A 12,580-nucleotide genomic window follows, 5' to 3' on the forward strand; every position below is an offset into this window, starting at 1 on the left:
CTTTTTCTTTCCCCTCTCTATTTTGTGCTGATGTGATTCAGCCATTTTGTCTTGGTTAAGAAAAGGATTTTGGCATTTAGAAATAATTTTATATAATAGTTTCCTTCATACTTTTGTTGACAATAATTGTTCATTTTCTCTTTGTTTTAATTAGCTGACAACCTGAAATGTAAATGTGAACCTGGCCAATATGGAACTTGCGCTAAGGAAATAACTGAATGTCCCTCAAAGTACGATTGTTGTTCAGTAACATCACAACTCTATTATTTAGGTACGTATTTGTGAGGTTTCCTGTTGATGATTCTTAGTTTGGGAACTCATCAGTTTAAAATTTGTGTTCTTTAATTACAGGTGGTGCAAAGTCTAAGCGGAACTCCAAAGATTGCATTATGTCTGAACTGTGTGTTAATTACTCTATCAGCTATGGAGCTTACAGAATTGTACAAAACACCAAGTGCTGCAGTGAAGATCTCTGCAACGCCCAGATTAACTACACAAAACTTGGTAATTAATTCATTGATTATGTTTTTCAATACTTTGCACAATTTGAATTTGCAGTGCTCACAAACGTTTTTTAACTAACTATAGATTTGGATTAAAAAACAGAATACACTTAGTTTTGTAATTCCAGCTTCATATACATGTTTTAGGAGAAACAAGTTGGTGACAAAAAATTAAAGCTTTTAAGAAAAAATTATAATAATTCTTAATTTCTTTTAAACTGAATAACTATCTCTGTATTTTAGTCTCCACTCCAAATAGAAAAAAGTGCTTCAGCTGTGATGAAGAAAACTGCATGAAAACCCTTAAATGTGCACGGGATGAAAACTACTGCGTTGATGTAAAAGGTAAGAGGCCAACATGTTTGCATGCTTCATATTTATCATCACAAGAACATTAAGACCAGATCCAAATGTGTTACTTGCATCATAACTATTTTCATTTTCACAGGATATACACAAGGAGAACGTTTCATGATGAAGGGATGTGCCTCTAAGTCGGTGTGCTCAGATAATTTTTCTTTAGTGATGAGTCAGTTAACTTCACGGCCCCCTGTAGCAAAGATTAGCTGCTGCCGGGGCAACTACTGCAACAGCGCTAGCAGCACCATCAGCCCAGGAAGCAAAAGCAGCGCCAGCAGCACCAGTCCCACCCTGCTGCTCCTGTTGGTGCCTCTGTTGTTTTCTAACTTATTTTCTTAGCTCACAGAAGCTACTGAATTGCTGCCATGTTTTCTTTTTAATCACAATTCATTTTATAAACCTGTTCTTTTTAATTGATTCTATAGCTTGGTTAGCTAAGCAGCATGTTATAATCAACAACATCCTCTATACTTTGTTGTTCTATACTAAATAATCTTCCTCAATAAACACAATTTTTTTTAATTCTGGGTCCAGTACCGATCTGATTCTAAATGTTTAGTTTTGAAAAATAAAATGACTTGATGTTATAGATGTGGAATAAACATGTTTCATTTTCTTTGATTTAATATTAAAACTTGTTTTAATCAAAGTTAAAAGCTTTCAGAGCCCAAGATTGTAGAGTTTGAATGGAAAACTAACCAACATGAATGTAAAATTCAACCTGGAGAGACTCAGAGAGAAAGTAGCTGTCTTACTTTCTTAGCTGGTAGAAATAATTGTATTGCTACCAGGTTTTCTTTTTATGCATAATTCATTTAATAAATCTGTTTTTTTCTTTTCATTGATTCTCTATAAATTCACTAAGATAAGACCAAGCAAAATTCTGTAAACATCCTCAATACTTCACTGCTGTTGTTCTCTAAAAACAAATCCTGCTGAATAAATGCATTAAAAAATAATTCTGTGTACTTTTCTGATTCTAAATGTTTATTTTTGAAACTGATGCAACTGAGGAAGATTGACTGAAATGATTTAAAAACATGAACTGAAAGGCTGGGGGTAAAAGGAGAGAGGGAATAAAATTAGGTGTGAGTGAAGGATTTTTTTAAGATAACTGAATGGCTGTTGCCACATGAATAATTTGCTTTGTCAAAAAATGCGTCCCTCCTCAAACATGAAGAAATAAAGAGTTAAGAGTGAAATAGCTTTTTCTACATAATCACCTGTTCTCTGAGCTAAAGGTATGAGTTTCATACCAACAGGACAATATTTGGGGAATATCGTCCAGCTTTAACCTTTTACAATCTAAAACTCTCACCACTTTCAAATACATAATGTTTTACATTTACTCAATTTAAATAGATTAATTTATCAAACATGTTTTATCCAAATGTTCAGAGGATCTTTGGACACTAATCCTGTCATTAGTGCATAAGTCCTCTATTTGTGCCAGACATAATCTAATTCAATGCAAACTTGTTTATTGCACTTATTATATAAACACGTCTGGCCAAGTTTTACACCAACGTTTCTCCTGCCTGTGATAGAGGCCAACATTCTCCAGGCAAGTTGATCCACACTATCTGGCTTTGTCCTCAGCTTATTGGTCCAAAGCTTCTGATGATGCACATTTATTTAATTTTGAAGCATTTTATGTTAAAATGTGTAAAAACTATTATCATTTTCTGTTTGATCTCTTTAATTAAACAGAATATTGAATAACTTGCTGTTTCTATACGTTTTGGTTAATTCAAGGTTCAAACTACTAACCTTGAGCTGGCAAGGTTAGTAGTTTGTTATAAACAACCAGACTACATGGCAAGATGTAATCATGGAACTCTGCTAATAAATATTCAAACTATATCAGTTTTTCCTGTAAAATCAGATCGTTTTGTTATTTTGGGGATCAAACAGATTATTTGTGCTTAAAGTCACAAATGTCTTGAAATGGCTCTTGGCTCACACCTCTGCTTTATTCTCTAACTGCAGCAAAGTGCTGGAAACTGGTTTCACTGGACACAAGATTTCCTCTTCTGCAAGACTAAAGGACCAACAATGAATCATGTTCATGTAAAAATCTGTGAGCTGTAATCATCAGTCTTTAAAATTAAAGCATAAATGCACTGTGATGAACCTTGGTGTAAATTCAACTGGAAGATGCTTTTCTTTTCATCTGCTCAGTCAATCACCTCATCATGCGCCTCCTTCCATCTACGCCGATCTCGTCTGGGTCGGGCCTGGTTAATACTTGAATGGGAGACTGCCTGGGAATACCAGGTGCTGGAAGCTTTTACTGGCTCTTTTACTAAAATGTGAAAGATGATACTAAAGCAAAAATGTATCACAGCAGAGGTAAGAATACATGTAGAATGGTCAGTGGTGAGTTAAAGAGTGTGAAAATGCAAAAGTCTTTAGTGCCCCCCTGGTGGTGACAAAAGCACCTGATATAGTAATACCAGGTGCGGTAAGAGTGTAGTCACCACCAGGGGGCACTAACAACTCTTTAACTCCACATTTTCACACCTTTATAAATTCGGCACAGATCAAAAACTTCTGCCATTTATCATACCTCTGACACATGTTGCTTCAATGTTATCTTTCACAAAATATATTTTTGCTAATAAACATTTAGAATCAGAATTTTTATATATATTTTGGTCTTTGTTTACTAAATTTATAGAGAATCAGCTCAAGAAAAAGAGCAGACTTATTAAATGAAATTTGCTTAAACAGAAAACATGGCAGCATTGCTGTTGTTTCTATAAGCTACGAACATGAGACAGAAAATAACAGTGACAGCAACAGGACCAGCAGGGGGCGTACTGACACTGCTGGTCCTGTTGCAGTAGTCGTCCTGGCAACAGCTAAACTGTTCTGCATCTAATAGATCCATCTCCTGCTGCATTCACTGTGAAGATGAAAATAAAGTTATGTTGTCAGTAACATGTTTGTTTCTGGTCTTAGCAGGATAAATACTCATTATGTAAAAACATGATATTCTTTTTCCTGATACTGTGATGCAGGAGTTTTCATTCCCTTCACAGTTGAGGGATTTCATGCAGTTTTCTCCTTCACAGCTGAAGAACTTTTTTCCATTTGGGTTGAACTTCTAGTCTAAAGAACTGCAGAATCATAACATTTTTTTCTTCACAGCTCTCACTTTTTTTATTGTCACCAGCTCCTTTCACCCAAAATATCTGCATAGGTATGGAGCTAAATTGGGACCACAAAGGTTCTTCAGAAGAAAAAAAAATGAAACTGGGAAAAACGTTTGAAATTAAAAAATAACATTTGAAACTAAGAAAATGTTCAAAACTACTTTTTAGATTTAAGATATTTTTGAGCTTCAGATATGTCCATTTTTCAGATTCAAACTTCTGGCCCTGTTTTGGCCTGGGTGGCTGGACCTCGGATGACAAGGACATGGACTCATGACTGACAGCTGGACAACTGCAGTCATTGTGTTTGAATCTGTAAAAAATAATAATAATAAATCTCTGGAATCAAAAAAACCTTTAAATCTGAAAAGTAGTTTGGAGTATTTCTGTCAGGTTCAAATCTTTTTCTCCTATTGAACAAACTTTATGGCCCCAATTTAACTTCAAATTAGAATCACGTGGATGCTAACAGTGGAGCATAGATTATGATTTTGAAGCTTACGAAGACTAGTGAGATTTGTTGAGTATCAGTGACGTTAACGTCTGATGAACACGGCCTTTAAGATTCAGGTCACATTTGAAAAGATCGGATACGAATCAAATACACAAGTTGCCTGGGTCGCTTTCGAAAAAATGCGACCTGTATTCAGACTATCAGCTATAGGTCGCATTACAGCAAAAAAAAAAAAAAAAAAAACAGGAAGCGGAAACTGCAGTGCTTATGATGAGCGTAATATGCTTCACTTAGCTCCTTGATATGAAAAATAGGAAGTTGAATTTTGGGTTTAAATTCAAGTTCCTATCGCTATGCAAACCCTCCACACCTTCTGACCTCCTGAATGCAAAAATCTACATATAATTGCTTTGAATTATACTATTATACTCAATAGCAATCATTGCATGTACACATGCACATAATCACACAAAGAACCGTTGTTCACTTGGAGTTTTCAGGATTTCAACAGGTGATTGTTTTAACTGCAGTTAAATATGAACAAACTGTCTTCAAAAACTCAATAAAGTTCACAGTTTCCTAACGTTGAAGTCCAGAATGAACGTGTTCAAAGCATCCAAGTTTATAGAAAGCCATCAAGCTCACATATACATAAAATATGACTTTTAGCACCTAAACAGCTCTTTATCTGTGAGCGGCACATGTGGTTTTTGTGTTCAACGTCTGCAGGCTGTTCTTGAGAAAACATCTCAACTCATTATCGTTTCTTCCCGTGTGAAGAACTACAGCTAAGCTCCCTCAGCACATTCAGGCTAGCTTGGCTCCGCTTAACCGATCCTAGGAAGACGCCGCTGACCGCAGTACCAGGACAGGCCTGCGCTGTGCTCGGTAAGTGCTTGGAAAGAAACATTTCTTCAGTTAAACAGGCGTTTGAAGCAGCTACCGCGTAAAGGCGGGCTGCTTTTATAGCTACTTTGTTTTAATTAACGGAGCAACTAGCATTTGTGTTGGCTAAGCTAACGCGTTAAGGCGGGCTTGGGCACTTTTAATATTTTTTGCTGCAATAATTAAATACTCAGACTTATAAAAAACAATCTAGACAAACATCAAGGATTTTACCAGATAATTATTTTTTCAGAAGAGCTCATATCATACAGCATTTTCCTTGTATTCAATTAGAGCGCTGTGATTGGATAAAAAAAATGGCCTGTTTTTCATTGTGGTTCTTTTTGCATCCACTACAAATCTGCCAGTCACAAACAGGAGGATCTGCTTATTTAGGCGAGGTGTAAAACTGGGAGTAGATCCCCTCCAAGGAAATCCTGTGATCCACCAGCAAAATGTTCCTCTTCACTTTGGTGCTGATGGTGCTGTTTCTACCGGAAGGCAAGTTTTTGATTACGATTAATATTATCCTAACATTGCATTATTTAGTGTGATTTCATTATATTTAGATTTTCTCCCATTAAAAATTACAATAATAATCTCTTTTCTACTTTTCTTGTTAAACCTTTCAAACTTTTTCTTTCCTCTCTCTATTTTGTGCTGATGTGATTCAGCCATTTTGTCTTGGTTAAGAAAAGGATTTGGCATTTTGAAATAATTCTATATAATAGTTTCCTTCATACTTTTGTTGACAATAAATGTTCATTTTCTCCTTGTTTTAATTAGCTGACAACCTGAAATGTAAATGTGAACCTAGCCGCTACGGAACATGCGCTAAGGAAACAACTGAATGTTCCTCAGAGGACGATAGTTGTTCAGTAAGAACACAAGTCTATTATTTAGGTACGTATTTGTGAGGTTTCCTGTTGATGATTCTTAGTTTGGGAACTCATCAGTTTAAAATTGGTGTTCTTTAATTACAGGTGGTGCAAAGTCTGAGCACAATTCCAAAGGTTGCATTACGTCTGATCTGTGTCTTAATTACTCTATCAGCTATGGAGCTTACAGAATTGTACAAAACACCAAGTGCTGCAGTGAAGATCTCTGCAACGCCCAGATTAACTACACAAAACCTGGTAATTAATTCATTGATTATGTTTTTCAATACTTTGTACAATTTGAATTTGCAGTGCTCACAAACGTTTTTTAACTAACTATAGATTTGGATTAAAAAACAGAATACACGTAGTTTTGTAATTCCAGCTTCATATACATGTTTTAGAAGAAACAAGTTGGTGACAAAAAATTAAAGCTTTTAAGAAAAAATTATAATAATTCTTAATTTCTTTTAAACTGAATAACTATCTCTGTATTTTAGTCTCCACTCCAAATAGAAAAAAGTGCTTCAACTGTGATGAAGAAAACTGCATGAAAACCCTTAAATGTGCAGGGGATGAAAACTACTGCATTAATGTAACAGGTAAGAGGCCAACATGTTTGCATGCTTCATATTTATCATCACAAGAACATTAAGACCAGATCCAAATGTGTTACTTGCATCATAACTATTTTCATTTTCACAGGATATACACAAGGAGAACGTTTCATGATGAAGGGATGTGCCTCTGAGTTGGTGTGCTCAGATCATTTTTCTTCAGTGATGAGTCAGTTTACTACACGGCCCCCTGGAGCAAAGGTTAGCTGCTGCCGGGGCAACTACTGCAACAGCGCTAGCAGCACCATCAGCCCAGGAAGCAAAAGCAGCGCCAGCAGCACCAGTCCCACCCTGCTGCTCCTGTTGGTGCCTCTGTTGTTTTCTATCTTATTTTCTTAGCTCACAGAAGCTACTGAATTGCTGCCATGTTTTCTTTTTAATCACAATTCATTTTATAAACCTGTTCTTTTTATTTGATTCTATAGCTTGGTTAGCTAAGCAGCATGTTATAATCAACAACATCCTCTATACTTTGTTGTTCTATACTAAAATAATCTTCCTCAATAAACACAATTTTTTTTAATTCTGGGTCCAGTACCGATCTGATTCTAAATGTTTAGTTTTGAAAAGATAAAATGATTTGAAGTTACAGATGTGGAATAAACATGTTTCATTTTCTTTGATTTAAAACTTGTTTTAATCAAAGTTAAAAGCTTTCAGAGCCCAAGATTGTAGAGTTTGAATGGAAAACTAACCAACATGAATGTAAAATTCAACCTGGAGAGACTCAGAGAGAAAGTAGCTGTCTTACTTTCTTAGCTGATAGAAATAATTGCATTGCTACCAGGTTTTCTTTTTATGCATAATTCATTTAATAAATCTGTTTTTTTCTTTTCATTGATTCTCTATAAATTCACTAAGATAAGACCAAGCAAAATTCTGTAAACATCCTCAATACTTCACTGCTGTTGTTCTTTAAAAACAATTTTTGCTGAATAAATGCATTAAAAAATAATTCTGTGTACTTTTCTGATTCTAAATGTTTATTTTTGAAACTGATGCAACTGAGGAAGATTGACTGAAATGATTTAAACACATGAACTGAAAGGCTGGGGGTAAAAGGAGAGAGGGAATAAAATTAGGTGTGAGTGAAGGATTTTTTTAAGATAACTGAATGGCTGTTGCCACATGAATAATTTGCTTTGTCAAAAAAATGCGTCCCTCCTCAAACATGAAGAAATAAAGAGTTAAGAGTGAAATAGCTTTTTCTACATAATCACCTGTTCTCTGAGCTAAAGGTATGAGTTTCATACCAACAGGACAATATTTGGGGAATATCGTCCAGCTTTAACCTTTTACAATCTAAAATTCTCACCACTTTCAAATACATAATGTTTTACATTTACTCAATTTAAATAGATTAATTTATCAAACATGTCTTATCCAAATGTTCAGAGGATCTTTGGACACTAATCCTGTCATTAGTGCATAAGTCCTCTATTTGTGCCAGACATAATCTAATTCAATGCAAACTTGTTTATTGCACTTATTATATAAACACGTCTGGCCAAGTTTTACACCAACGTTTCTCCTGCCTGTGATAGAGGCCAACATTCTCCAGGCAAGTTGATCCACACTATCTGGCTTTGTCCTCAGCTTATTGGTCCAAAGCTTCTGATGATGCACATTTATTTAATTTTGAAGCATTTTATGTTAAAATGTGTAAAAACTATTATCATTTTCTGTTTGATCTCTTTAATTAAACAGAATATTGAATAACTTGCTGTTTCTATACGTTTTGGTTAATTCAAGGTTCAAACTACTAACCTTGAGCTATCAAGGGTAGTAGTTTGTTATAAGCAACCAGACTACATGGCAAGATGTAATCATGGAACTCTGCTAATAAATATTCAAACTATATCAGTTTTTCCTGTAAAATCAGATCGTTTTGTTTTTTGGGGATCAAACAGATTATTTGTGCTTAAAGTCACAAATGTCTTGAAATGGCTCTTGGCTCACACCTCTGCTTTATTCTCTAACTGCAGCAAAGTGCTGGAAACTGGTTTCACTGGACACAAGATTTCCTCTTCTGCAAGACTAAAGGACCAACAATGAATCATGTTCATTTAAAAATCTGTGAGCTGTAATCATCAGTCTTTAAAATTAAAGCATAAAATGCACTGTGATGAACCTTGGTGTAAATTCAAACTGGAAGATGCTTTTCTTTTCATCTGCTCAGTCAATCACCTCATCATGCGCCTCCTTCCCATCTACGCCGATCTCGTCTGGGTCGGGCCTGGTTAATACTTGAATGGGAGACTGCCTGGGAATACCAGGTGCTGGAAGCTTTTACTGGCTCTTTTACTAAAATGTGAAAGATGATACTAAAGCAAAAATGTATCACAGCAGAGGTAAGAATACATGTAGAAGTGGTCAGTGGTGAGTTAAACAGTGTGAAAATGCAAAAGTCTTTAGTGCCCCCTGGTGGTGACAAAAGCACCTGATATAGTAATACCAGGTGCGGTAAGATGTAGCCACCACCAGGGGGCACTAACAACTCTTTAACTCCACATTTTCACACTTTATAAATTCGGCACAGATCAAAAACCTCTGCGTTTATTCATACCTCTGACACATGTTGCTTCAATGTTATCTTTCACAAAATATATTTTTGCTAATAAACATTTAGAATCAGATTTTTTTATATATTTTGGTCTTTGTTTACTAAATTTATAGAGAATCAGCTCAACGAAAAAGAGCAGACTTATTAAATGAAATATGCTTAAACATAAAACATGGCAGCAATGCTGTTGTTTCTATAAGCTACGAACATGAGACAGAAAATAACAGTGACAGCAACAGGACCAGCAGGGGGCGTACTGGCACTGCTGGTCCTGTTGCAGTAGTCGCCCTGGCAACAGCTAAACTGTTCTGCATCTAATACACATGTGTCAAACTCAAGGCCCGCGGGCCACATGTGGCCCGCTACGTCATTGTATGTGGCCCTCTCCCCCCACCACCGTTTTACAACCCCATTGATTGACTTAAAATAGGTTTTGAGCTAGAATTGACTACAAACTACATCTCCCATAATGCCTTCCGATGGTTACCAGCCAACATTACGGCTTCTCGCCACTAGAGTGCAACAGAGTCACCTCAAGCTGATTATTTATTTTCCCAGCGAATAAAACATCGACAAGCTAACAAGCTGAAGAGCGAAGTTCCCGTGATGTTTCAATCGAGGACTTTTACCGTCTCCTGCCCCCTGATTTGATGCCGCAGCTTCGACTCCATGCAGCTCGTGTGTTTTGTCCATGTTTGGAAGCACCTATCTGTGCGAACAGATGTTTTCAATAATGAATTTAATCAAGACCAAGACCAGATCGCGCATTACTGACGAAAACCTACATGCCGTTTTGCGGATCGCCACAGCACAAGAACTAAAACCAGACATGACAACTGACCAGGGGAAAACGGTGCCAGACATCCGGCCAGAAAACATTGGTAAGCACAAACAAACTAAATTTAAATAGAATTAATGTAAAACCAAAACTCAGTATACTGGAATATAGTGATGGTGAGATGAAGCCTCATGAGGCATTGAACCACTTGAGCCAACTGGTTCGAGAAAGGGTTCATTTCTTGAGGCTTCATGTGCACACGAAACCACCTACTGGCCAGGTGTATAATCACAGCCAGCTGTATCTTAACACGTGTGATCCATTGAATTTTTGTCTGTTATGGCTCTTGGGAATGACTTCACAAAAGGTGTAGGACGAAATCATTTGTCTACATAAATTATGTATACACATATGTGTATAATAAAATATTGTTTGAATGTATCCTCTGTGTGTAATTATTCCCAAAATAGTCATGTGTCATGTGATGTGGCATGTTGTGTAATAAAGTTTTTCTGTGACTCTAGAAAAATGGCCTGGGCTTAATCAGGCAGAGGACAGTGAAAGTGCTTGTGGAACTAGGGAGGGGTAGTGAATAGGCTAATGCTTGTGTAACTTGGATGATTTCATGCATTTTTATTAAGAAACAACAATTTCTCCACAGATTTTGGTTTCAAACGACTTCTCTTTTTTGACACTACATGGATGAGGTGTTATTATTGTACCCCAACTCCTTGGAGCACAATAAACACCTCACCTTTACAGAAAATAAGAAACAGTGAAAAATACAGTTCCTCATAAGCAAACCTAATGCATCTGCAAATGTTCAGTTCACCTTACCTTGTTAGGGCTTATCAAATCAAAATGTTCCCACATAGGGGAAATCCTCCTCTTTCTCGCCGGCTCCATCCTACTCCTATCCTGTCCTCCTGCTCCTAAATCTCCTATCTACCTATCTATCTCTCTCCTAAACTCTCCAAACACCAAACTAACTGTCTCAAACTAAATAACCACTATCCAAACTCTGCTATCCAAACTATCAAAACTCTATCCACTCTCTCAACTGACCGCAACTCGCCTACAACAACCCACATTTTGAATGGAGCCTGTGGGGTTTCTAAAGCTGTCAAAACCCGCGCCAACATCTGAGCCACTTCCCGAAGCAGTCACGTGGTACAGCCGGGCAGCGAGGCTTCGGACGTCATCGTTTTCGGCTCCTCCCCTAAATGAAGCAAGCCTCGATACGCGCTTTACGGAAACGCCCCCTCCATTACTCGACACACGCCTCGGCACATCACGTAACATCACTACTGGAATATGTTTAATAGTTTATTGATTTTGCTTGTGTTTTGTTTTGTGTTTATTTACAGAACACAACACAATAGGATGTGTGTGAGTTGGTGACAGGGTGAAAAGGATCAGCTTTGTGTTCAAGGACAGGCAGCATCACCTCATTGTTTTGTTCTTATGTGAAATACATGTTCGTTGTGTAATAAATAACGAAAAAGTTTTGTGAATGAAGTTGAGAGTTAATATCGAAACTTGTTTTTAGTCTTTGTCTGCTTATCTTTAAAGCAGACAAAGATTAATTTTCCCAGCGAATAAAACTGAAACATCGACAAGCTAACAAGCTAAAGGGCGAAGTTTAGCTGAGCAGTTTAAAAATACTGAGCATATTTTTAAAGTGCTCAGTTTAAAAATATTGTAATTTTTAAACTAAGCAGTAATTTTACATCCATGCAAACTCAAATGTAATATTTAAAACTTGAATACATAAAATCAGTTATTTAACAATATGAGGTGTTGTTTAATTTATTTTTAACATTGTATTTTCATACATTTATGCTAGGGTTGCCCAAGTCTAGTTTTCCAGACCTATCACTCTGCAACTTTAGATGCGTTCTTTCTCTAACGCACCTGGATCATTGACTCATTCATAGGGCTCTACAGAACTGAGTTGCTGCTAATGAGGGAAGTCAACTTTTTGTCCGGCAAATGTTTTAGCAGGGACGCATCTAAAAGTTGCAGTCTGGAGGACTGCACTTGGGCATTCCTGATTTATACCGTCAATGTCGCCCGTTGAGGGTGGCCAATATGCTGAAGTGGCCCTTGGTGAAATTGAGTTTGACACCCCTGATCTAATAGATCCATCTCCTGCTGCATTCACTGTGAAGATGAAAATAAAGTTATGTTGTCAGTAACATGTTTGTTTCTGGTCTTAGCAGGATAAATACTCATTATGTAAAAACATGATATTCTCTTTCCTGATACTGTGATGCAGGAGTTTTCATTCCCTTCACAGTTGAGGGATTTCATGCAGTTTTCTCCTTCACAGCTGAAGAACTTTTTTCCATTTGGGTTGAACTTCTAGTCTAAAGAACTGCAGA

The 12,580-nt window shown here is 36.7% G+C and overlaps 1 protein-coding gene and 1 long non-coding RNA gene across 2 annotated transcripts; both read left to right on the plus strand.

Moving 5' to 3' along the window:
* The first annotated feature begins 158 nt into the window (after nucleotides 1-158).
* LOC111608411 lies at nucleotides 159-1,304 on the plus strand. The gene is made up of 4 exons (XR_002752644.1): nucleotides 159-271; nucleotides 352-504; nucleotides 747-848; nucleotides 952-1,304. It is a non-coding gene; the product is annotated as an uncharacterized LOC111608411 (long non-coding RNA).
* Nucleotides 1,305-6,148: 4,844 nt separating this feature from the next.
* Nucleotides 6,149-7,465, plus strand: LOC111608394 (phospholipase A2 inhibitor and Ly6/PLAUR domain-containing protein-like; the record flags this gene model as incomplete). Its single annotated transcript, XM_023332339.1, has 4 exons — nucleotides 6,149-6,263; nucleotides 6,344-6,496; nucleotides 6,739-6,840; nucleotides 6,944-7,465. Coding segments are annotated over 4 exons (621 nt in total), but the record flags the coding sequence as incomplete, so codon positions are not given.
* Nucleotides 7,466-12,580: the final 5,115 nt, after the last annotated feature.

This window comes from Xiphophorus maculatus, chromosome 4 (assembly GCF_002775205.1).
Source record: "Xiphophorus maculatus strain JP 163 A chromosome 4, X_maculatus-5.0-male, whole genome shotgun sequence".
In the NCBI taxonomy this organism is placed as follows: Eukaryota; Metazoa; Chordata; class Actinopteri; order Cyprinodontiformes; family Poeciliidae; genus Xiphophorus; species Xiphophorus maculatus.